This window comes from Nanorana parkeri, unplaced genomic scaffold (genome assembly GCF_000935625.1).
Source record: "Nanorana parkeri isolate BGI_ZX_2015 unplaced genomic scaffold, ASM93562v1 scaffold133, whole genome shotgun sequence".
In the NCBI taxonomy this organism is placed as follows: Eukaryota; Metazoa; Chordata; class Amphibia; order Anura; family Dicroglossidae; genus Nanorana; species Nanorana parkeri.
The window spans coordinates 1,811,584-1,837,190 of record NW_017306401.1 but is presented as its reverse complement, the minus strand read 5'-3'; the positions used below and the strand labels follow the sequence as shown (position 1 = coordinate 1,837,190).

General features: G+C 39.5%; 1 protein-coding gene across 2 annotated transcripts in view; it reads left to right on the top strand.

Moving 5' to 3' along the window:
- Positions 1-25,607, top strand: part of TBC1D22A (TBC1 domain family member 22A) — a 436,851-nt gene that overhangs the window by 121,413 nt on the left and 289,831 nt on the right. For both annotated transcript variants that reach the window (XM_018553897.1, XM_018553896.1), the window contains 2 exons: positions 993-1,055; positions 15,266-15,380. In XM_018553897.1, the coding sequence (XP_018409399.1) occupies positions 993-1,055; positions 15,266-15,380 (178 nt within the window). The remainder of the gene's footprint in view (positions 1-992; positions 1,056-15,265; positions 15,381-25,607) is intronic.

Below are 25,607 nucleotides of genomic sequence, written 5' to 3'. Positions count from 1 at the left end.
TGGACTTTAAAGTAAGTTGAAAAATAACAGATTTACTGGCTGGATCACCAGGTGGAAATAAAAGTGAATAAAAGAAAAAAAGCCTAAAAAAAAGGGAAAATAACACGACCACCACACCCAGGAATTGTTAAGTTGCAATATATTAAAGTTTTGCTTTTGGGCTTAGATACACTTTCATATGATTTTTTTTTTGATAAACATTTTTTATCGAGTTTTATGTAATAATGCACAAAGTACAATAAATAAACCGTTCCAAAACAGCCTAAAGACTAAACTTTATTAATGACTGGTGACCCCAGATGCAGCAAAAGTACATACATTAAAGCAGACCTCATACGTACATACAGTAGAAAGAGGCAGTGTAGAATGATCAGGGCATCTTACTTTAAAAAGGTAGTTATACATTTTATTGGAGCTGTTGCCATTTCTGTTTAGAATAGAACTAGTCTAAGAAGTTGAAGTTGGACCAACAGTATGTATGGGAGAAGTGGTGTGTGGCGCCTAGGTCCATGGTGCCCAGATTGATACAAAAATGTTTCAAACTCTACAAAATTCTTGAAGATTGCAAACAATACTAAATGAAAGCAACTCCCTTGGCAAACTGTCGTTAAATATGGTCACCAGCCTTAATTTGTACAGTCCACGCACAATGCAACTTACATATTCTTATATATTGCAAATTTAGCTACAAACAATGTTTGTTTCATTCTAATTATTTTAATTGCAAAACTTCAGTTGCCCTTCAAATATTTCTTCTCTGAATCAGCAGCCAGCAGAGAACTTGTAAATATGCAAATATATTACATTGACATTAGAGAAAACCAGCAATGTTTCACATTGTCTAAATAAATTGTTCATAAAATATGCAAGGCAGAATAAGATTAAGAACATATCAACTGGTTGCATTGCAAAATATGTATAACAAACATGTGCCTAGACTTTGGACATTTTAATATACCGGTAGTTTAAAAGATTTTTTTTTTCCATTACAGATTCTGATAGATATTCCTAGAATGAGTCCTGAGACATTAATTCTTCAACCAGTAGTTACAGAGGTAAGTGTTTATCTGTGAATTAAAATACCTGTCAACGTATACAGTTCTGCTTCATATATTTTCAACGGACACCTTTTGTGGCCTTGAAAGGAAGTCTTATTCTCCCTTGAAGTAAATTAAGAATCATTGCTCTGCAGCACTGTATAAGTTATATTTACACCTGTGGTGCCCTTCCCAAAATGTGGGCTCTGTGCACTAAAAGTGAATGTTTGGAGGTTGTCTAGAAATCCCTGCAGACTTCTTTGGGGCTGACTACCTCAGTTCCACTGGTGCAGAACAGAGGAACCAGAAGAGTGTTGGCACTGGGTGAGCAATAGTGCTGCAACAACTAATCGATAATGAGAATCGTTGTGAACCATTCGCATTATCGATTAGTTGACTCTGATTACCTGATTCAGCGGACAAACGCTCAACCGACCCACCCCCCCTCATTGCCACCACCTCAGCTCTGCTTAGCCACAACCCCACGCCGCCAGGTCCTCAACGCTGTGCAGCCGCTTGTCACCCCCCCGCCGCCGAGTCCTCAACTCTGTGCAGCCTCTTCTCAATCCCCCCGTCACCACAGCATCCTCAACTCTGTGTAGCCACTTGTCAATCGCAGCCACGGTGCGCTCAACTCTGTGCAGCTGCTCTCAATCCTGCTGCAGTGGGTGTGTGCAACAAACAGTCTGCTATTGCAATTTCAATTAGCCAATAGCAGGCTGGCTGTTGCACCTGCCTGCTGTCAATCAGCAGAGGAGGACTTGAAGGAGAACCTCCTCTGCAGATTGACAGCAGGCAGTTGGCAGGTGCAATAGCCAGCCTGCTATTGGCTATTTCAAATTGCAATAGCCAATAAAAGGCTGGCTATTGCATACACCCACTGCCTGCTGTGTTGACATTCCCTGTCTGAAGCTATTCAAGCCATGTGTGCTTGAATAGCTCCATTGAAGTGGAAAGGTGACCCTAGGGTTCTCATAGACCCCTAATGTCACCTTTAGAGAGAACCTGTCACCTCCAATGTGCTATCACATAACCCCCCCTCCCCCCATGTGATAGCAATACCTTTAGCAAGAAAAAAAAGGCAAATCAAATAAAATTTAAAAACACCCCAAAAAAATGTAAAATCCCCCACCCCCTGTGAATGCGTGCATATGGACAGAAATAAAAATTACGGTTGCACTTTTAAATAAAAAGGTGGCATTCCATTTTTTTCTATCCGATTACTCAATTCATTGAAAAAATTATGGCCCAACTAATCGATCATGAAAATAATAGTTACTTGCAGCCCTAGTAGGCAGCATGAAGACCATGAGGGCAAAAGCTACTTGGGTATTATATGTACTTTAACTGGAACTGCAGAATGACTGCTCCTGGAGTCCTGCTGAGATGTCTGGATGGGAAAGAGTAAACATAACAGTATATTGAAACTGAAGTATTTTTTTACAAAGTGTCATAAGAAGATCTGTATGCTTTTTAAAGGGCTAGGCTTTGTTTTTTTTTAGTTAAGCAAATATGTAGCTGCTAGTATGCTAGAAAAAACAAACAAACATTGATTTGTATAACTTTTCTATGAGTGTTAACGTCCCTTTAAAATACAATAACGGTTTTATGCATTTTGTTTTGTTACATTATCAGTTAAAAAGTAAACTTTTCAAGCCCTAGTTGACCAACAAGCAAAAAAAAGTGCATAATTTTAATCTTCCTTGGGTGTTAATAGATGCATGAGGCAAGTAATTATCAGAATTTGCACTTCACACAAGAGAACTCTCATTCAAAATATTCATCACTGCAAAGGAATATAAATATTATCTTTACAGCTCATGATTGACAGATACATCAGCTTTTGTCAAGGTTGATCAAAACCCTAACCAATCTCTTTATTGAAATGTGCATGTATTTTATTATCGAGTGCTTCAATTCTTGGGAAACAGTGGGCTCCTCTTTTAGCTAATAATCTGGGTCTTGGGCTTTTTTGTGAATTGCATTTTTCACTTGTCATTTGTAGTTTGTGGCACAGACAAACTAAGGATGCAATTTTACTGAAAGGTTTTAAAATGCATCTAATCATATGTGTGACTGTGAAGCCAGATATAATAATGTGCTGTTTGTATATAATTATCTGCTGATATATAAGAATATTAACAATAGATAGTATATTCTAGCTAACATAAGAGTCTGCTATATGTAAGTAACACTTACCATGATATTACGTGATATATCCTGCATGTCCATATAAGCCAGTAGGCAGCAACAGAACAACCTATGGTTAATTTATTAGAATATTAAAATTGATGTGCAGAGGAAGTGAAAAATATAGTGGATGGAAGATGTAAATGTAGCTGCAGTTGGGAACTTCATCCGTATCATGAGTGTGTCTATTCTGTCACAGATATTCTAGTCTTCATATCGTTTTGTAGCTACCATTTGGTAGCAAATTTGCAAAGTGGAAAACGTTAGTTGATCACATAATACACACATTTATTAAAGTGACATTTAAGTATAATTTTTCCCCCTCCCCCAATGTTAGAGTAAGCACTTACCTTAAATTATGTCTCTTGATCCAATCTTCTCCTTCCAGTCGTTTTCAGATGTCCCTCCAGCGCTGCTGCGGGTCTCTGATCAAGCGCTGATTCCTCTGTGCTTGCTGGCACTTCCTGTCCCACGTTGTCTGCATGCGGGTGCACGCTGTCCATAGACTTACCTTGTGTGTCTCCTCATCTCCCGGCCGAAAATCTGAACTGCGCATGCGCCCGTCCCAAGATCCTTTGCGGCCGCCCAAGATTTTTCAGATTTTCAGACGGGAGTGTGTGGCAAAGACACAGGTAAGTTTTAACCTTTTGTAAAACTTATTTTTTTTTTAAGGTTTCGGCTTGCTAGCAGGAGATATAGGCAAAAAAAAGCTAAGGGTTTAATAACCCTTTAAACATGTTTAATAAATTCTGGTTTTATGTGATGCAATAAAGTTTACATGGTTTTTATAATTTTGGAAGAAAACGTCTGGTACCTTGAAAAGTCCCATTTGCCTCTTTGTAAATTTTTTAGCAATTATCTGTTGGTGCGGTACTGCGGTCATGAGGGGATTTTATACCCACTTTAATATATTTTCGTTGTAGCTACCATTTCTATAGATCTGTTTTTCTATCATTGGATTGAGAAGTATCTGTGGCTGAACTTGAATTTTAAATCGTATTTCCACTTTTGCAGTCAAAAATTGAGAAAACCTCCACTATATGTTTGTGTTCCTGTTCACACAGCATATCTAAAAATATATATATTAAATATTTGTTTACCTTTTGGATATCTATATTTAGCAGGCCTTTGCCATCTTCTCTCTCTATTGCAGTAACAGCAAACTGAGTGTCTCCTCTTTAGCATACAACGTTTTCAGTTTTTCTTTTAACCTTTTCTTAGGACAAACAGACTTTTAGGAAAGTAATATGGAAGAAGCAATTTTTTTTCTAAGTTATGCTATGTGAATGGGCACATATATCAAATAAGAAGTTGGTGTTATCCCAGTTTGGCTGCAAAAGTGGGAATACCCTTTCCATTCAAAGCACCACCCAACCTTTTAGCCCTTTAGAAAGACAGTCCTGTTAATCTAGTTTACAAGTGATAATGAAGATTGCCAGCACAGTACAGACAGGTTAAGTATTTGAAAAACTCTCCTACCCCCCACACAGTAAGAACTAAGCATTTTTCAGTCCTGGAGTTAGCAAGAAGAAGCAAAGCAGAAATGGACTTTAATGTTTAGTTGACAAGTATAATACTCTGTAAGCAAATCTCTGCTAATTGATTTACTTTTACACAAAAATGTTGTCATAGAAAGTGAACATGAATTAGATTAGATGGTTTTTGTGTAGTTAGTAATATTAATACCAGGGATGCACCAATACCGAGTCCTTTCCCGATACCAGAAGATTTCCTCTGGCTGGCAATGCCATCAGGGAACATGGAGCCTGCTTCCCAGGCAATCAGGAAACTGGGCGATGAGTAATGACCCGCCTCCTGGCTCCCTAATTGGCCGGGAAGCTGGCTCCAAGCTGATTGGCTGGGAAGCCGGCTTCCCGGCCGAACAACCTGTCCAGTGCCACCTCTGTGCCTGACGCCTCAGGGCCATTTCTACTGGAGAAGCGGCGCTGTCGCTGCACATTACTCACACGACTCCGTGTCAGAACGAGGACGGGTCCCAGAGCGGACGACCAGTGATGTCTGAGCCCGGAATTCTGTCTGCTCCTAGCTGGATAAAAGCGAAATGTGGAGGGCTAATCCCGCGGTGGCAGCTTTGTTTAATTGTCTGCAGACTGCCCTTGGCGTTGTTACAGGGGAACTCTAGCGCGTCTTCAGGCAGCTAATGTCCTGAGCCATTGGCATCATGTGATTTTTCACATTTTAACAGCCAGCTTGATGCTGATTGGGTGGGAAGCTGGCTTTCCAGTCAATCAGCATGGAGCCAGCTTCTCGGCCAATCAGGAAGCTGGGAGGCGGGTCATTACTCGCCGCCTGGTTTCCTGATTGGCCTGGGAAGCCGGTTTCCCAGCCAATCGCAATCAAGCCAGCCCAACAACATGGAGCCGGCTTCCTGGGCAATCGGGAAGCTTGGTGTCGAATAATGTCATGCCACCCGGCTTCCTGATTGCCCGGGAAACCGGCTCCATGTCAGCAGAAGCGCCGGTGTTGGTACTAGGTATCAGCGAGTGCCAAAAGCAAAATATCTGTACTCTTGCTCGATACCGAAAAACCGCTATCGGTGCATCCCTAATTAATACCCTTAAAGGGCTTCCTATAAGCAAAGATACAGTTAACAGTGGTCTGAATGAATCTGATAGACAGTAAAAACAGGATGGGAGTCACAAGCCTACTTATCTCCCACTAGGATATCCACTCTTCATTTTATACACAGTCTAGTAATTATTCTGCTGTCACTGGAATTTTTCACAGATTTCTTTTCAACATTTCTCTTACCAATTAAACTTTCTAAGATTCTTTTAATATGCCATTTTAAAGGATCAATCATATATAGTGCAGGGTGTCTGTTTTTGTTCTATTCAGTGTTCCATAAGCTGAAACCTTGTGACCATTCAAATGTAATTACCTTTACGTTGCATCATGTTCTACGATTCCTGTTGAATTCATGTACCATAGACTGGTTTAATGGGATAGCTCATTCTTATTAAATTTACCTAACCTTTTTCTAGACATGCCAATTTGTCTCTGCCTCTATCTGCCCTCTTCTTTTTTCTCATCAGTCAGTAGTGCGACACTTTTTATGTAACACAAGCTTTAGGAATTGAAATGGATTTTATCCTTCTGTTCTATGTTCAACTCCACTGCTTTGTCCAACTCAGCAGAGTTTGCTGACTATTGGGGTGACCTTTGTGTTGCCCTGAGTGTAAAAGAGGTATTTTATGTTGCAGCTCCTTTGTAACATGATATCTATCACTTTTTTTATCAAACACATGTGGAATGAATGCATTTGAAGCATCTCATTTCTCTTATGTTTTGTGTCCTCTGAACTCCAAACCTGTTACACCTCCATCTAGTCCTGCTTCCTTATTCTCTAGTCTGCTTTTGTCTCCTGTTCAAGCTTTTTATTGTTCGCTCAACGATGTGGATCATGTAGTTGGCAGGCTAGTATTACATAGTAGTGACTGGTGCTAAATTCCAGTTTCATTGGCACAAGTGGAAACAGTAATTTATCACATAATCTCTAATTATATTTACTTACTGGCTGGCATCTTTCATCTATTTTCTTAGTACAGAATGATGCTCAACTCTAATGTAATCAAATAATGATAAAATACATATGGAGTGGGATGATTTTGATTAAAGCATATATGAACACAATCACTAAAATTGAATACACCTTATTTCAAAGGTAACCTTAAGTATTTCAAATTTACACTTTTCATCAAAATAACACCCGATGATCCTGCCTTAAAAGAGAACTATGGGGTCAGGGCTTTTCCCCATAGTTCTCCTAAGGGTCACGAGAGAACACAAACTGGCGTCCTCCCGTGACGCCGCTGGGTGGATCCAGACAGTATTGTCTGGATCTGTCCCGGCTGCGGCGTCTCAGTATACCGCGAGCTGTAGCTCGCGGTATACTGAGCTTTGGGTCACAGGAGAATGCCAGTTTGTGTTCTCCCGTGACCCTTAGCCTATCTAGAGGCAGAGCCAGCTGTGCCCGCCCCTCCCCCGTCTGTTTCGCCAGTCAGCGCTGGAGGATCGGACAGGGGAGTAACAGTCACGGCTCTCTGCAGGGATAGATCGAGAAGTGAGCGAGCAACGGTATGTGTTCGCTCACTTCCCGATGTACTGAGCCGACCTGTGACAGTTTCATTGTCACAGGTCGACTCAGATTATGAGGCTCAGTGAAAACCACTCGCCTCATAATTCTCCTTTTAAAGGTCCTTGTTCAGTCACTGCCTGTTATGGAGTTCGAACACTCTGTCCCTGTCTCCCAATTGCTCTCCTGCGTTGTCATCCTGTCACGATGTATACGTGTGTAGAGGGATTATTTCAGTTAAATCAGTTAAAGCACATGTAAACCCAATCAGTAAAATCTAATACACATTAATGTAATGTCAAAAGTAGCTTTAATTTTTTTTTTTAAATCGACATCTTTCATTCAAATAACACCAGATGATCCTGCCATCAAGGTTCTTGTAGAGGCACTGCCTGTTATGCTCTCCTGTGTTGTCACCCTTTCACAGGGGCTTCAGATAGAGATTACAAGTGGCTGCTTCAACACCCATCATGTAGACATGGTGCACTGATTTACTAACTTGAAAAATGTGATGCAGCCATTGCTGGAGTGCATGTAAACCTGATGTGACTGTAAAGAATCTGCAGGAGTATGGCAGCATTGAGATGCAACAAAGGAAGAATAAAAGGTAAAAACTGTATTGTATATAAAAAAAATGGCATAAACAGTGCTTCAGCACGCTAAATGTCTTTCAGTTAAGGTTTTATTTCATTTTTACAGTTTATTAGTATTAGCCAATTCTCTCTTGAGAAAAGGGGACATTATTAATAATATACACAAGAGAAAAGACTTGACACTCCTCCTCCATTTGCTGTGCTTCGTTTTCTTTAATTGTGGATAATTAAATATGTTGATAACAAATACAAGGATTTACCTAAACTTGTGTTATATTTGCATTTATCCTAACACTTTCCACTAGTTTGAAGAAAAGCTGTACTAAGAGAAGCAAGAGGGCTGCCATTGCTGGCTGACGTCTGAAATGCTAATTGCCTGGCTGTTTCTGGCATCAGTACTTTAAATCACTGACCTGAAAAAAGCTTGCAGCAAAAGAAGTCAAAACACCTGATCTACATAAGTGTTCCAGGTCACTGACTGAATCTTGCAGCTATTGGATCAAAATGACAGACAGGTAACTAGCATGCTCAAGGGTTCAGGTTAGCAATGACAGCCTATGACGTTCTCACTGCAGGTTTCCTTTTATTTGAACCCACTAGTTGTCTTGTATCCTTTATTCTGCAAAAAGTACCAAAGTTCCACCCATATCCTGGTTTTAGTTTTTTTTTTCTTTATGGGAAAAACACATATTGGTGTTGTTCAGAGTGTTTTGAGCACAGAGTAAAAGGTCATTCCAAAATTTGCAAATGCATGCCATGTGCTCAAAGCAGAACTCCGGGCACACATTTTATTAACCCTTGTAGTGGGGCTACCTCCACACTGCAAGGGTTAACTGCTTATTTGATCCTCTTAGACCATTCCTTTCTGCCTCGCCCCCCCCATTGGCTGCTGCAGTCTAAGGTCCCTGAGTCATCCTGTTTTATACACAGTGTATAGGACCTGAGGACGCCGAGGGGCGTACTATTGCTTCAGTGTAGAAGAAAAAATGCAGGAAGGAGGGATGTGACAGCTGGCCGGCTCCGAGGATCAGGTGAGTATTACTTATTTTTTAATAGACAAATTCGAACAGTTAACCCTTGCAGTGTGGGGGTAGCCCCACTGCAAGGGTTAATAAAATTTGTGCCCAGAGTTCTGCTGTAAATTGAGCAATGTAAAAGTGCCATGTTTGCATGCATTATTTTTATTTAAAATGCTTGATCACTGCTAGAATATCTGCATTTATTAGTAATGCTGTTTTGTAATTTAAGCCTGCCTTGGGTTAAAAAAAAATCATCACAATTTGGCAAAATCACTTTACAATGCGTGTATGTAGCCAGTCATTTGTTGTTCACATTTTCCTGGATCAGTGTCGAACTGACCTGACATTTCAAACAGAAAGCTAATGCAAATCAGTCTGAGTGGTTTATTACAGTATCATTCACATAAGAAATGCCCATGCAAGTCACGGGACACTTTCAAAAATGTAATACAGAAAGAAAGTGTTATCTCCCTTGCACACACCATGGGAAACTAGACATAAAAAACATAAATATATTTCTATGAATAATGCATGGAAATATGCAGTTTATACTGAAATCATTGTGACTTAGCATATTTAGCTCAATAATACATTTGAAGGTGAGAAATCATTTTAGATGCCTATTATGATTCTTCAAGTGTAAAATACTAAGTTAAATGATACAGCTCGAGTATTGTGTGAGCTGTGGCTGAACTGCAGTGTCAGTTTATGTAGAACATTACAAGTGTCTGCACTGTTGGGGTTTATATGTATTTAGCTATTGCACTCTTTCCCCTATTCATTTCTGGTTCTCATGCTGAATAACAAATGTGTACTGACACAAAAGAAATGTTTTTCTGTTGGTATTATAGCAGAGAAACCCTGCTGCTTGGAAATAATATCGTCTTTTGTAATGTATTACTAATATCAGGCAGTGGATCTATCTTCACTGATGCTGCTATTGCCAAAAAATTACTTTTAGTAGTATTTTGGTCGTTTGTTGTTTTGAAAGTTCTCTTTTGTTTGGATTAACTTTGACACATAACATTTATGTATTGTGAACCAAAAAACGATTCCAACAAATTGTAACTTTTGCTTGTTTGTAGATGTAGATGGCCTTGGAGAAGTAGTATTTACTCTTACACGTAAAACAGCAAACATTGTGGTTAGAATTATATGTCCATTCTATCCAAAATATATATGTTTTTTTTTACAGCTATAGGTTACATTTGTGGGCCACATCCTCTACTAGCTCTTAGGCTGGGTTCACACCTGGGCGTAGCACAGGCGCCTTTTTTTGCTGCTCGTTTTTTTTGCACGTTTTTCCGCTCAGTGAAATGTGCGTTTCACTGGCGGTATGCTTTTTTCCCCTTTTATTATTTTCTCTATTTTTAACATTTTTTATTTTAACTTTCAAACTTCCCGCCGGTTCCGCGGCCGCTCGCAAGGGACGGAACCCGGAAGTCAGCAGCCGCCGGAGGACACAGCGGGGATTGGGGGCAAGGTAAGTCCTACGCTGTATTCCCTAGTGTGGCTCGGAGTTACCACTTTGTTACCCCCGAGCCACACTCGGGAATACCAATGGAAACGTGCGGGAAAACGCCCCAAAGAAGCTCCTGTACTTGTTTGGGCGTGGGGCGTTTTTCAGCGCTGAAATCTACCCAGGTGGGAACCATGCCCATAGGGAAGTATGGGATTTCACTGTTTGAGCGTTTTTCAGCGCTTCGATCAGCGCTGAAAAACGCCCAGGTGTGAATCCAGCCTTACATTCTCTTTAGGATTCCATAGGTGAGATCCCCAGGCTCTGGTTTCTTGCTTTATTCCTCAATACACTATATGTTTAACAATAGGTAATGGATAGAACTAGAGGTGCACCGAATTTAAAATTTCAAAACTGAAATGAAAAAAAATTCAGTCCGCAACGGAACATGTTTTTTTTATTTTAACCTTTTTAATTTTCTTTTTTTAATATTTTCTTTTTATTTATTTATTCTTTTCTATTAAATATTTTTATTTTTTACTTTACTTTTAGGGGCTCCAGGGAAATATTGGGGGTCTAAACAGACTCCTGATATTTCCCTTTTTCCTTATAAATGAACAGGAATCCTCGATACTTAGTGTTCATGTTCATTCATAACATGAGGACATAGTGTGTTTACTATACCACAATCATGAATGAACAGGAGGCGAGGTAGAACACTTCCCATTCATTCATAATTGAGGATATAGTCAACATACTCTGTCCTTTGTACTTCTCTCCTTCCTGACACACTGTCACAGGAGACAGAGCGAGCAGAGCTCAGCCTGCTGTGACAGCGCTGGCTGTCTTCGCCCACACCGCTCTCCCGATCTGTGACAGGAGGCTGAACGGTGGCGGGAGGAGAGATACCGGCCTTCTACAGCGCCCTCCTCCCAGAGCGCTCGGGCGCCTCTAACATTTTGTCTCCTCCCTGCTGGGACACAGAGCAGCACCCAGCGGGGAGGAGAGAAAGAATGGATGCACTGCTATATCGGCAAGAAAATTGCACTTTTGGCATTTTGTCAAAAGTGCCATTTTCGGTGATATATCGGTGCATCCCTAGATAGAACTACAAAGAAAAAATACCTTTTAAGTTCAGAAAAATACCTGTTGAACTGTTAGAAAATATTCACCTAACTACTTCATGTAGTGAGCTGAATGCTGAAATCCACTCTTCTCCCAATGACTTCCTGTAGTGCACTGACAACTCTGTGCACTGAAATCCCAAGCAATGTTGTCCTGCCTGCTGGACTACAGAATTATGCCTATTTTTCACACACTCTCTTTCCCTCTCCACATGCATACATTATTTTCTTCCCAGCATAACAGAGCTGCTGCTTGGCTAGTTCTGGTGTGTACCTATGTCAGTACAAACTGACCTCCCAGCAGCTTCCCTTGCAATTTTACAATCATGATGATGATGTTACAGAGAATAATACAAGTGCTTTTTTTGCTGCAGGAAAGAAAGGAAAAATAAATATGAAATCTAATGTGGGAGAGTGGTGGATTGGGGGCAAATGTGGGTAATGCCTGCATGCACACTTTAAGTTAAAAAAAAAAGATTCCAGATCTTTCTATTACACATACACATTTAAATGATATGTAAAATCAAACATGGCGGTTGATGGCAGATGCAAGTTGTGCAATAATAGACACTAGTATCGTTTAGACCCCATTCTGACTATTGCTCTGCAGTAACAATCATGTCACACTCTTTGGTAAGTTTCAGTGCCAACTATTCTGAACGGCACGGCAGTGCACCTTCTCAGCACACCTGGATTGCAGTGTTGCTGAAAATTTTGCCATTAGTGGTACATTATGTCGGCTATCCTGTCACAGTATACAAAAGCATGCATGTATCAGACTGCAGTAGATCAAGCTGGTGTGAATGTGCCCAAATACAGAAAAGTAGTAAAAGAATGGCAGTTGTATCTTCATCACAAGACAAAAAAATCTAGATATGATGGATATGTTTATTAAGATAAGGGTGACCGTAGCGTGAGGATTATCAATAATAATAATACAACCCCAATTCAAAAAAAGTTGGGACACTGTGCAACATTTACATAAAATCAGAATGCAATGATTTGCAAATTTCATAAACCCATATCTTATTTACATTAGATTACATTGATTGGGTATAAAAAGAGCATCTTAGAGAGTCGGAGTGTCTCAGAAGTAAAGGTTAGCAAAGGTTCACCAATCTGTGAAAAGCTGCATTTAAAAATTGTCGAACAATTTCAGAATAAAGTTCCTCAAGGTAAAATTGCAAAAACTGTAAATATATCATCATCTGCAGTACATAATATCATCCAAAGCTTCCGAGAATCTGGAGAAATCTCTGTGCGCAAGGGACAAGACCAAAATGCAATATTGGATGCCTGTGATCTACAGGCCCTCAGACGGCACTGCATTAAAGACAGGCATGATTCCGTGATGAACGTCACTGCATGGGCTGAGCAATACTTTGAAATATCACCTTATGTGAACACAGTTCATCATGCCATCCAAAAATGCAAGTTAAAGCTCTATCATGCAAAGAAGAAACCATGAACATGATCCAGAAACGCCACCGTCGTCTCTGGGCCAAAGCTCATTTAAAATGGTCTGTTGGAAAGTGGAAAACTGTTCCTGTGGTCAGACGAATCAAAATATGACAACCATGGGCACCGTGTCCTACAGACTAAAGAGGAGAGGGACCTTCTGGCTTGTTGTTAGTGCTCAGTTTAAAAGCCTGCATCTCTGATGGAATGGGGTTGCATTATTGCATATGGAATGGACAGCTTGCACATGTGTAAACGCACCATCAGTGCTGAAAGATATTTCCAGGTTTAGGAGCAGCATATGCCCCCATCCAGATGGCATGTTTTTCACGGAAGGCCTTGCATATTTCAGCAGGACAATGCTAAATCGCAGTTTGGAGTTTGTAATTAATATGCCTCTTTACTCCAGGGTTTGTTTATATTTGCTATGTGGCCACACCCATCGCAGTGTAATATAAAGTGGGGTAGGCATTCTATTAAGATTACTATATATAGGGCTGCAACTAATGATTTCATAATCTGTTAGTTGGTCGATTTTTTTTTTCCGATTATTCGGATTAAAAAAAAAAGAATAAATACCATCTTTAATTTAAAATAAAATACACAAATGTAATGCTACAAACATAAAGTTTACGTCAGAAAAAAATTGCATGCACACTTTTTTGCAATCGCACTGTACTGGAATGCACGGCATTGCGTTACCGTGTGTTCCAGTGCAGGTGATCACACTTTGGGTGGGAGGTGCGTTTGTGGTGCCATTGAAATAACTGACTTTTTTCCCACTATATACACTGAGTGGCCAGATTATTATGACCACCTGACGTTTGTAGGCAAATTAGCTATAATTTTGCGCTGAAGTTGCTAGAGGGCCAGACCATTATAAATAGGGAAGCAGGTTCTTTACCACGACAATTGGCAATTTGAAACACTGCTGCTATTGGGTGTTTCAAATTGCAATAGCAGGCTGGCTGTTGCACCCGCCCACTGCTTGCTGAGCCCTCCTCTAGTGTGGAAGAGAGAGCTAGTGGATCCAACCAACTATTCTCATTATTGATTATTATCGATTTAATTGAGCAGCCCTAACTACTGTATATAGAGATTCTCTTTTTACAAAATAGCTCTATTCCTTGCATATTGATCCTGTTATTACACAGTTTTGATGTGCAGTATGTGTTGGTTCTCAGTTGTTTTGGCTCAATTCTGCAATCACAAAGTCAAACCCCTGTAAAATTGAAGGTTGGTCCCAAGCATTCCAATGGCAAGGAACCTAGGAACCCATATAGTTGCCGCTACAGGAATGCGGTAGAGAACTCAACCACAAAGGTGTCACCACTGAGCTCCAGAGAGACATAATAAACTCTTTAGTCGGTCTATAATAAGAAACCCTTATTAGAAATTTCTGTGATATGTGTAAGAGGTTTTATGAGTAAGCTGGACTAAAGATTAAATCCATTATTTGCTAATTATTGGCCTGCACATGCACTAATTGGATATCTCTCTAAAGTGGGTCCCTGGTGCTTGAAATGGTGAAATAACTTTACAGGAACAATTAGATTTCTGTGGGTTACAACAACACTGTATGTTTTGCAGATTAGTATTTTTAAACATGCCAGAAGATGTAGTTTCCAATTCGATTAACTGCACTTTGAACAAAATGGCAACTTCAGAAACAGAATATAAGAAGTCATTATGGCTTCTGACCTACAGGTTGCACAACTCTTGCTCTGGACGGCTGCCATAATAAGTTGTAGCAATAATAAAACAAAGGGTTTCATTTTCTAAGGCTTCCAACCAGCGTGTTGCACAGCTTTGTTGTGGAAAGCTGCCATAATAAGTTGTAGCAATAATAAGAGACTTTCTATTTTTTGGGACACTGGCTTACAGAATTTTATAGGGTTTTTAAATGAAGCAAAATGGTTTATGGGTTTTTCCACTTTCAATGCTGATGGGCAGAAGCTTCTGCTCAGACACCCTGCTGTGTAAAGGGTAAACAAGAAGGAGAGAGGCTGCTACAATGCTCAATGTTGCTTGACTAGTTTTTGCCATGCTGAAAACAGCTGTGTATCTCTAAGCCCTATAGCAGCTTTGGAGCTGATGTTTTAATACTACAAACCGCTCACCATTGGATTGTTTGACTAAGGGGACCACTGTTTTTCTGCATTAGCCTGCAATTCAATAGGTTTTCCCTATTCTTGTTCTAAATGGAAAATACCTTTATCGAACTTTGATAATCATTAAAGTCTGTTGTACATGGTTTCGTTCTAATTATGTATTTATTTTATTTTGCAGATATTTGAAAGAATTTTGTTTATATGGGCAATTCGGCATCCAGCAAGTGGATATGTTCAAGGAATAAATGACTTAGTCACACCATTCTTTGTTGTATTCATTAGTGACTATGTGGGTAAGTTTCAGCACTGATGAAATAGGTTGTATAGTTGTTTCTTTTTTAGACAGTGTTGATTTTTTTTTTACTGTGAGACAGCAAGCTTGGATACAAAGGTCTAATCAAATGTGTTTGATGCTTTTTCATACCTCCCTTTTAACGACTTGCATCCAGGGCAATTTTTTACTTTTTTGCACACACATTTAAAATCTGAATTTGTGGCTAGAAAACAGCTTAAAAACTTCCAATTTATATAGTTTCTGCAAGCAGAGGCCCTGTAGGATAATTAGTATTTTTTAATATTGCATGATATTTGTGCAAATGTTTATCAAATTGATATTTTTAGGAAAAAAAAACACTAAACATTAATTTGTGGAAGCTATAAAACCTGGGTTGGGTCAGGAAATGAGATGCTGAACATATCAAGCCTTAAAAGTGCACACACCTGTGAAATGGCAGTAAACTAAGACACCCAAAATTTCCCATAGGCAACGTTTTAAAAGCTGTGTGTTGCAATTGTCGTCTTCGCACATAAGCACACCCAATGTGCATGTACATAGGGGTGGAGGGATTTTTTTTTTTTTACACTTTATTGCTATCGCATAGGAGGCAAGCATGCTCTGTGATAGCACATAAGAAGTGCAGGTCTTTTTATAGAGACATCAGGAGTCTATTAGACCCTTAATGTCACCTATGAACCCCTGATGAAACACATTGGAACTGGAAGTGAGGAAATCGTTGTCACTTCCGGGTTCAATAAGTTTTGGGGAGATCAGTCACTGGAATTGTGCTGACCTCCCCCCTGGACAAGCTGCATAAAGCTGCTATGCCAGTCCCGGGTCTGATCACTTGTATGTGAAAGTCAGCAGTCATTTAAAAAGAACAATATGATGATAATGGCTTCTGCAGCAGCACCGTTTGTATACAGTATGTATTGCGGTCCTGAAGTGGTAAAGGACAAGTATACTTATTTTTTTGTCTCTTTCTCCTCCCCCTGCAGTTTGGAACTATATTATTCTTAAAGGAGAACTATGGGGTTAAGGCTTTTCCCCATAGTTCTCCTTAGGGTAACGGGAAGACACAAACTAGCGTCCTCCCGTCACCCTAGGCTCAGTATACCGCGAGCTGCAGCTCGCGGTATACTGAGACGCCGCAGTATACCGCGAGCTGCTGCTTGCGGTATACTGGGATGCCGCAGCTGAAGCAGATCCTGACAATTGTGCCGAGATCCGCCCAGCTGCGTGACTCACAGCTGGCTCTGCCTATCTAGAGCTGTACCCGCCCCCTTCTCCGTCAGCGCTGGTGGATCTTCGATTATAATCGATTATGTCGATTAGTTGTTGCAGCCCTAATCGGAGCGGGGAGGGGGGAATCCAGCCGTGAAAGGATCGAGAGGTGAGCGAACACCGGTATGTGTCCGCTCACCTCTCGATCTACTGAGCCGACCTGTGACAGTCTCATTGTCACAAGTCGGCTAGAACTATGAGGTGAGTGGAAAGCACTCACCTCATAGTTCTCCTTTAACTTGTACAGCCCTTAAAGCATATGTCTGTCGTATATAAAAAAAAACAAATGTCTGGAGTACATGCACATTTCATAATGTTTAATCCCTATAAACATGCTGCAAGTTCAGGAAATAACTGTTGATATGCCAGAAATAGAGTATGCTCCTATCTTCCTCATTGACTTGGCAACACAGGTCTGAATCCCTGAGCCCTTCTACTTCATTTCTGATGGATTACAAGGGATACAGATCTCTCCTCATCCCCCCCCCTCCCCTCCTCCTATCTCCATAACCCCTCTTTGTGCACTATCCGTATAAGAAGTTACCAGCTCACAAGATTTGTGGCAAAATCAAGAGGTATTTTTGCACTTCTTGAACAGATATAAAAACTGTTTATATTTTCAATGGTTTATTTAGCAGACCAAAAGGAAACAAGAGTTTGTTGTTGAATTATTATTGTTTGCCAAGAGAAAGCTAGTTACTAAGCTCCCCAAAAAAAGCACAAAAAAATGTGTGTTCCACACCAAGTGACACTACGCTCAGGTGTCAACAGGCACCACTGAATATAATTGGGAATCCTACTGTGCAGCATTGAAGAACTCTGTGTAAAGCATCAGTTCACACTTCGAATTCATCAGATGTGAATGGGACCTTAGAGTTTACATACACTTCAAAGCTGAACAACAGAGAAAAAAAGATTTACCCCTGTAGTGGGTACCCTCTCCAGGGTTAACTGCTCATTTTGCCTGGAATAGGATAAATAGGGAGACATGTTTGCTCCACGCTTTTTCCTTGCGTCTTCAGCAGTCAGTGCTCTCCTCTACTGACCAATGCTCTGAAATGTGGGAGGGCCATTGGCATCCCCCAGCAGTCCTTCATTGTATGGGACGGTGCCAGAGAACTCTGACCAGGGGACCGGTTGCACAATTAGGAGGAAACCCACAGGAGTGATGAATAATATAATTGTCATCTAATTCATCATCCCCTAGGCAAAATGAACAGTTAACCCCTCCCCACTGCAATGGGGTGATGTAAATCTATTTTTTTCCCCTTGAAGCTCAGCTTTAATAGACATAACTGTGCAACCATCCCACCACTGCGTAGCCTCTAGTTACATTCAAATGCATACTGAATTGGCACCTGCGCACTGCAATAATCATCCAACCAACTAGTGGTTGGAGGGAGGGGAGATTGAAAAGGAAAACTGCACTTAAAATGCTTAATGGGAATACTCCACTGTTGTTTTGAATTAATATAATATCAATGCTACTTAATTAATGTTGTAATTTATGCTTTTTAAAAATTACCTTTTTCTTCCAGTCTGCAGCCAGCTGTGTATTATAAGCAGTGCTAGCTGTCCTTAGGTTCACATATTACAATCTGACTGTACAATCTTTCTACAATCAACTTTAGATTTGCCAAAACTATGCAATCAGAATGGCCTTAGCCATAAACAGTTGTTGGTAGCTCTAAAGGAGATTTGCAAAATCAGATTGTAACATGTGGTGAACTTCAGGTTTACTGAAGTGATAGTTTCATATTTAGTTCATATTTAAGGGTGTTACACCTCTAAAGGGATGCCATGGAAATGCAGTGTTTCTTATTATAAGTCCATGTAGTTATATTAGGCATGCCCTCCCACTTAGGACTCACCTTTAACAAGGCCTGTCTCTGTTTCTACCAAACATCAATATTGTGTATGGACATGTCTCCCTCTTTTGGGCTTTGTATTCTGACATCAGCGGATGTGCCACTGTCGGAATACTCGAACAGCGGCAACCAGCTGATTGGCTGGCATTACTGTTCGCCCTAAGATTTTCTGATCGAAGGATGTCTGGTGGAAGGGTGCTGACAGGCACCCACTGTGCGAATTTTGGCCGGTTTATCAAAAACCAACTGAAATGTGCACAGTGTATGGCTAGCTTTAGCAAAGACTGTTTTTTTTTTTTTTTAACTTTAAGGCATTTTGGTAAAACCACCCTGGTATCTTTTCACAGGAGCATGTGTCTGGAAAAAGGATATAGTGCCCCTGAATTGCAGTATTTTGCTTTGACAGAACTACCTTTAAAGTAATTATGCCTAAATAACTGGTGTTTTTCACACTTGTATCACAAGGCATGCTTTGGTTATCCCTTTATTGCTTCTCTATCTTTATACATCTATCTTTTCAAAGGGAAAATGCTGAAGCAGATTTCACGAAAGTGCTACTGTATACATTCTCTCAAGGCTTTTTTCCTGATTCACCTTTCTCTGACTTGTGGTGATTACGCTCTGTGTCCTAATGTCACATTTCGCGGTAATCGAAAAGGGCAACCTGCCCTTGAGTTTGGATTTGCATGGAAACACCTTTTTTTCTTTGTTTCCAATTCTTTTTTCATTGGAGGTCTATTCATTGCTTAGCAACTAATGAGAACTACTGCTGCTTACTCCCTAATCATCTCTTAAGTAGGGTAGAGGCCTACTCCTGAGAGTGCTTGCAGTTTTTGCCTTTTACTCCCTCATTTGACAGGTAATGAAAATGCTCTTAATGATCCCAGAGCAGTTGGATCTCTGTTGGAAGACTTTAGAGTTGTTAATTGAAATAAGAAGTTCAGCTGAGATGTGATTAGAGAATTGATATTCCATGTTAAATAGACCATTTAATTAATGTAGTAAATAAGTTTGTCCTAACTACTTTGCCAGGAACTTGCATTGTAGGACCCGAGTGGCTGTTAATGTAGTAGCATCTGTGTCAGGATCATAGGTGAACACAAATACTTATTTATCTTCTCGGCAAATACAAGAGGGGCTTGTTTACACTGGTATGTATTTCTCAGTGTCGTTCTCTCTTTTGGCTCATCTCACCTCAACATATTGCAGTGCTGATTTCCTTTAATGATTCTACTTGTAGATCTATGACAAAACAAAGCTTTTGTATTGGTTTAAACATGTAAATATGCCTCCACATTCTTTTTTGTTCTAACTGTGTGAGAATAATAAATTATAGCTTAGTAACATTTAACTGGTTCAGTTTATCTTATTAAGCACCTTTTCCTTAAATACGAAAAAAAACACTTTGAATATTGATTTGTCTTATATGTTAATTGAACATGTAAACATATTGAGGGGAATTGATGGTGCAGACAAAATCTGGAGCAGCTTTGCATAATAACCAATCTGCTTCTCTCTTGAGTTTGTTCAGTTAAACTTTAAACATGAAAGATAGAAGCTGATTTGTTGCCATGGGCAAGTGCTCCAGATTTTGTCTGTTCCAGTTTTAATAAATTCCCCTTATTGTGTTTTCAAAAAATGTTTCTACTTTTCTGCCTTGCCCATAGAAAAAATATCTTTGTTTGCAAATATGTTTGCTTATTGCTTTGTTTCGGCATATTTATCCTTGGAACACTTTATACTTTAAAATAACCAGTCACAATTTGACCTATGCAAGAATCATTTAATTTTAAGCGTAAATTGTTTATGTGGCCCTAGCCACTTTGTGTGATTTATATATTTCTCTCATTTAGCTTTTGTCTTCATATGAGTTTCAGGATAGGTATTTACCAATTTACTGCAGGCATCAATGTATTGCTGCAGATACCTGTAGAAGCCCCCAAAAGCATGTAGTTAGGACCTGGCGGGATGTCATTCTGGCAAGCTAAGCTTCTGCATTTTCTGCATTTTCTGACTTGCGCTTCCTTCTTGCATTCCAATTGCCTAGTAAGGTAGGCCATTTTTGTGATGGGCTAATAGGAATGTTTGGGGGTTTATTTGTCAGAATTACACAATATCCATGTGCAACTAGAGGCCTTTGGAGGCTTCTGCAGGCTCTACATGTCATTACTGTTTACCTTCAGCAATTTTTTGATAACTCACAGAATTTTTGAAATGCCTGAATGAAATAATGCTAATAACACATGCCAGCTGTCCGTTCCTAAGCAACTGTAACTATTTCAAAACCAGTGCCTTGTAGTTGTTTATTTTGCTCTCAACTACTGGGCTTTGTTATGTGATACTGTTATGCTCACTCACTAGACAGTGTGTGTTGTCAACATAAGGTCAGGATGTTGGGGACTTGGGGAATGTCAGACTTCAGATCATTACTAACTCCCAGGGCTTAGGGTCATCATCAGACAGAGTAAGCTAAAAAAACATATTTCATGGCTAAGCTCACAGATTTGTGATGATATCAGACTGAAAATGATGGGCCTTACACAAGCATAGTAATGACTGGTTCTCTTTAAAATTGATCTAAAATGAAAACTTGAAAGATAGCAGTCTGACATGTATACAGGATACTGAAAATATGGCCACAGATAGTCAGACTCAAGAGCACCCACTTCCAAGAGAGAGTTACATTTTTGGGGTTTGGATTGACATTTTGTAATGGCAGCAGCAGTGAAGACATGTTCTGTTTGTTTTTTGTTTTTTTACCATTGCAAGCACTTTTTTTTTACAAGGGGTATGTGCTATACCCTGTGGCTCAATTATTCCTTCAGCTAGCTGCAAAGATTTTGGTTTGGTTTGCTGTAATTGGACACTGAAACAGAAGGGCCAATAACAGACTCCAAATGTCCTCTATATGAGTTAGGAAGCAGTGATTACAAAGGCGTGTCAACCTACAGAGGCCAACTATAACACTTTCATGTCCAGTTACTACTACTTGGTACATATTAAGTTGGAAACCCGGGTAAATATTGTTTTAACCCTTGCTGTCCTCGCACTCTAAAGTTTTAGTGCTAATTTTTGTCTAGGTTCAAATATAAAGATATACTCACCTGATCCTTTGAGCCGGCTTGCTCTTAGCCTAGTCCATTCTGCCTGTCTCTTCCTCTGCTGCAGCGATGGTATGTCCCTTGGCCTCACTTCTTATATACAGTGTATAGGAGGCGGACTGGTCTAAGAGCAAGCCGGCTTAGAGGATTGGGTGAGTATATCTTTGTTATTTTTGAACCTAGACAAGAACGAGCACTTAACCCTTGCAGTGCAGTGGTAGCACCTCTGCAAGGGTTAAAACAATTTTTACCCGGAGTTCTGCTTTAAATAAAAAAAAATGCAATGCAGTAGAGCCTAATAGGCTTACAGTTTGCACCGTTTAGATATCTGGCATAGTGCATTGTAGTAAACTTGTATAAAGATCAATTTTAGGTAGTTTTTATAGTTATGCTAGCAAGATTCTTAAATATATTTAATATTCACTTAGTAAATGCATAGCTCAACTAACTATTTTGTGTTTTCATGGAGTTTTAGGTTCATATAGGTAGGTGATGTAAAATGTAACATTCCTGTAAATAACCTTAAAGTGTATTTCCACTTTTGCAGTCAAGTTTGAGAAAACTCCTTTCTTATGTATTCCTGTTCACACGGCATACTGAAAATCAGCTTTAACAAAAAAAATGTTTGACCTTTTTAGATGTCTTGTTAAAGCAGGTACGATGGCTGATTCTGGGTTTTTCTTAGCCCTTTCACAGTGGTCTGTCCTAAAGGAAAGACTTGGGACTGAAATTTGAAGATTATGTTTCGCTGATGAGCTTTATCAACATACAATGGGCTAGCCAGTAGTGATGGGCTCGGTTGTGTTCGCAGCTCCACGTGCTGACCCCGCCAGGAAGCTGACAGCGACAATCACAGGTACTGAGACATTATGCTGGTCTGTAGCTGCAGAGATCGCGAAATGTCTCCGTGCCTGTGATTGTCGCTGCAGCACTGTCAGGTGTCGTGCAGGCTGGGCACGTGGAGCTGCGAACACGCCCAAGCCCATCACTACTAGCCAGCTCAGCCCCTCCTAACATTTCAGAGACATTGAAACAAGAAGAAATTTGACCCCTTAAAATCCTAACCCAAGTACAAGCAATTTAAACTGCAAGAAGCATTTTTACATTTTTTCTTTTAGCTTATGCTATGTGAATGGAAACTTGTAACATATAAAATAGGTGTTATCCCAATTTGGCTGCGAAAGTGGAAATACACTTTAAGGGTGTCGTGCATATTTTGCCGCGTGCTTCTGGGGACACATAGGGAATGTCCTTTCTAATTTTTTTTCTTTTTAAAATAATTGTAAAGGTTGATGGAAAAACACAATTTTTAGCGTATCTTCAGTGATCGCATATTTTGAATTATTATTGCAGTATTTACATTAAAGTATTTTTTTGTGACCTTTGTTTTACCAAGCTCACTGTTCCATGTGCTTTTATTATATCACATAAGAGATCTGTGTATTCACTACTGCTGGTTAAGAACAATTACCCTCTCTCTCTCACAGAGAATTTCTTACACATGCACTTTCAGGGCAAAATGGCAGTCTTTTTCTAGCCCACCCTGACTCACTTATATTAACCTTTGTTGCACTCTCATTCTGCTTGGTTGCTCTGTTCGAAATTTCCGGTGCTTCTAGGTATGGGGTAGCATATGATTCCTGCCAGGATGCAGTGCTTGGGCCTGAGCAAACAATCAACAGGCCCAAACACTGTCACCACACAGGTAAGGTCAAGGTTTTAACACCATGTGATCTGAAGCTTACATAGGTGTTGACTCCTGGAACAATGGAGCAGCTGGGGAATGTAGGAAAGGTGGATATAAGTGGGTTGTTTGAAAAATAATTGAAGTGAGTTGTTTGAAATAATGTTTATTATAATTCCCCTTCTCTTATTTTTATTAATTTATGTATTTTATTGCTAAAATACTTTTGGTGGTTGGATGGCTCAAGGACAATATCCTTTGAAAGCAACTTCGGTTGTAAAGCTGGAAATATAGGGTTTTTCAGAATACAGGTAATTATCTGTATGTTCATCATGCACAAATGATTTGTGCACACCATCTCTGCTTTGGAACTTAAGAAAAAACATAACTGACATGCTTGAAAATGTTGGATGGTCGCAGCTGTTTTAAAGATTTGATATTGATATGGAAAGCAATGACAAGTGAACAACATAATTAAAGATCATGAGTCAGCAGAAGGGTAAAAAGACTACCTGATAGAAACTTCCGCCATGCTCATTTTGTATTTTATTTTCATGTGAATGGTCAATCCCAAGTGATAAATCGGTGTTTTTTTGTGATGTGTACTTCTTTTGGAACCAGCTCTCAGAATCTCAATATTTATAGTTGAGACAATCTTTTGGATAGCGGAACAGCGAGTAGGGAGAGCGGGGAATGCCATTTATAAGGTCTCTTATTTGCATTTTGCAGCCAGGTTTGGGGATTCAGGAAGAAGTAAGATTTTTGTAGCATCCAATAAGTATATTCATACACCTTGGCTGTCGGTTTGTGTGCTCTGCCATTAGCCTGATTAGTTAGACTTTATGACGGGTTCACATTTATTGTTAGCTTGGTAAATGTTCCAGGCTCCTTCTCTGTCTGGTGTTAGGTATTTTTTAGATTATGATGTTGTTTGTTTAAACTCGGACATATGGTATCCTGTCTAATGTATTTGCTTTGAAGCTGGGCATGATTCTTAGCTTATGAAATGAATCATTTTCAGCATTCACTTAATTATTGTTTCACTCTGACACATGATCTTATGAATGCCCAGAATTCTAAGTAGCAAATTAAATGGCTTCAGTAAGTGCATTCTATATTCCTATTAACTTTTACATTAAGCTGTAAGTAACATTCTTGTTTTTGATGAAACTGTCAGATTATTACCCTACTGTAGCTCTTCCATATTTTTAGTTGGTTAATCTAATTCACAAGCAGATTGATTCACAACAATCACTTCCAGGAAAAGTTTGTCAGGCTACAGGAAATATCTGGACTTAACCATATATGACTCTTGATCTGATCTTTACCTAAGTCAAAATAATATATAGGCATGTAACAGAGAAGTGATTGAAAAAGTAGTCAGACTCTTGCAATTTTTTAATTAGACATCCTTTATTAGGACTACCTTTAACGAAATTCTTTCTGTAGCAGCTAATCAGACTTTTGCAAAAAAAGATAAATTGGATATATTGGCCCATTTTTGTTCACCTATATTTTTTAGGATGATTTGTATGCAAACCTATTTCAGATCATCCGATAGAATTTCAGTGAGATGTTCTGTTATTTTGCTATCATGAAGCACTGAACTACTCCTTTTTAAGACACAGAGTACATTTGCACCTTTGTTTTTGATTGATGTGATCTTGTATAATCCAGCTTCTATTAAGATTTGCCTTTCAGCAAACATCCAGGTATCAGGATTACATTTGTCTGATACACATCGTCATTGCCTGGTGTCTGGGCCTGGAGGCAGCAAAGAAGCCATAAATGTAAATTGTGTTCTCTCCAGTATACTTCAAAATTGGGACAGGTTTTGGCGCAGTCCTTTTGTTTTTACCAAGCTAATGCTGTTTTAATTTACTAAAAAGCTCAAAATGTCTTCTGTCCGAAAAAAGATTTAGTTTAAGTAGTGCTGTACTTTAGGGTGGTTTCTATCAAACAGGAGACTCAATTTTTTCAAGTTTCCTAAAGTTAGATTTTATAAATTGCAAAAATAGCTTCATAAAACAAAATATTCTGCCCCAAAAAAATGACAGGGTGGTTGGATGTATAGGGCCCAACTTAACCGCCTTCAGGTATTGCTCTGTTGCCACATTCACCTACATGGGAAAAGTGTGCTACCTTCATTGCCTGCTCAGCAGTGATCTAATTACATTAACCCCAACAAGACTCAACCAGTGGTATGCTAAATTAAAAAAAATTAAAAAACAGAAAACCACATTTACTGATTAATACCATTTAATGTATTCCTGCATACAACTATCAGAGTAAATTTTTTGTAGATA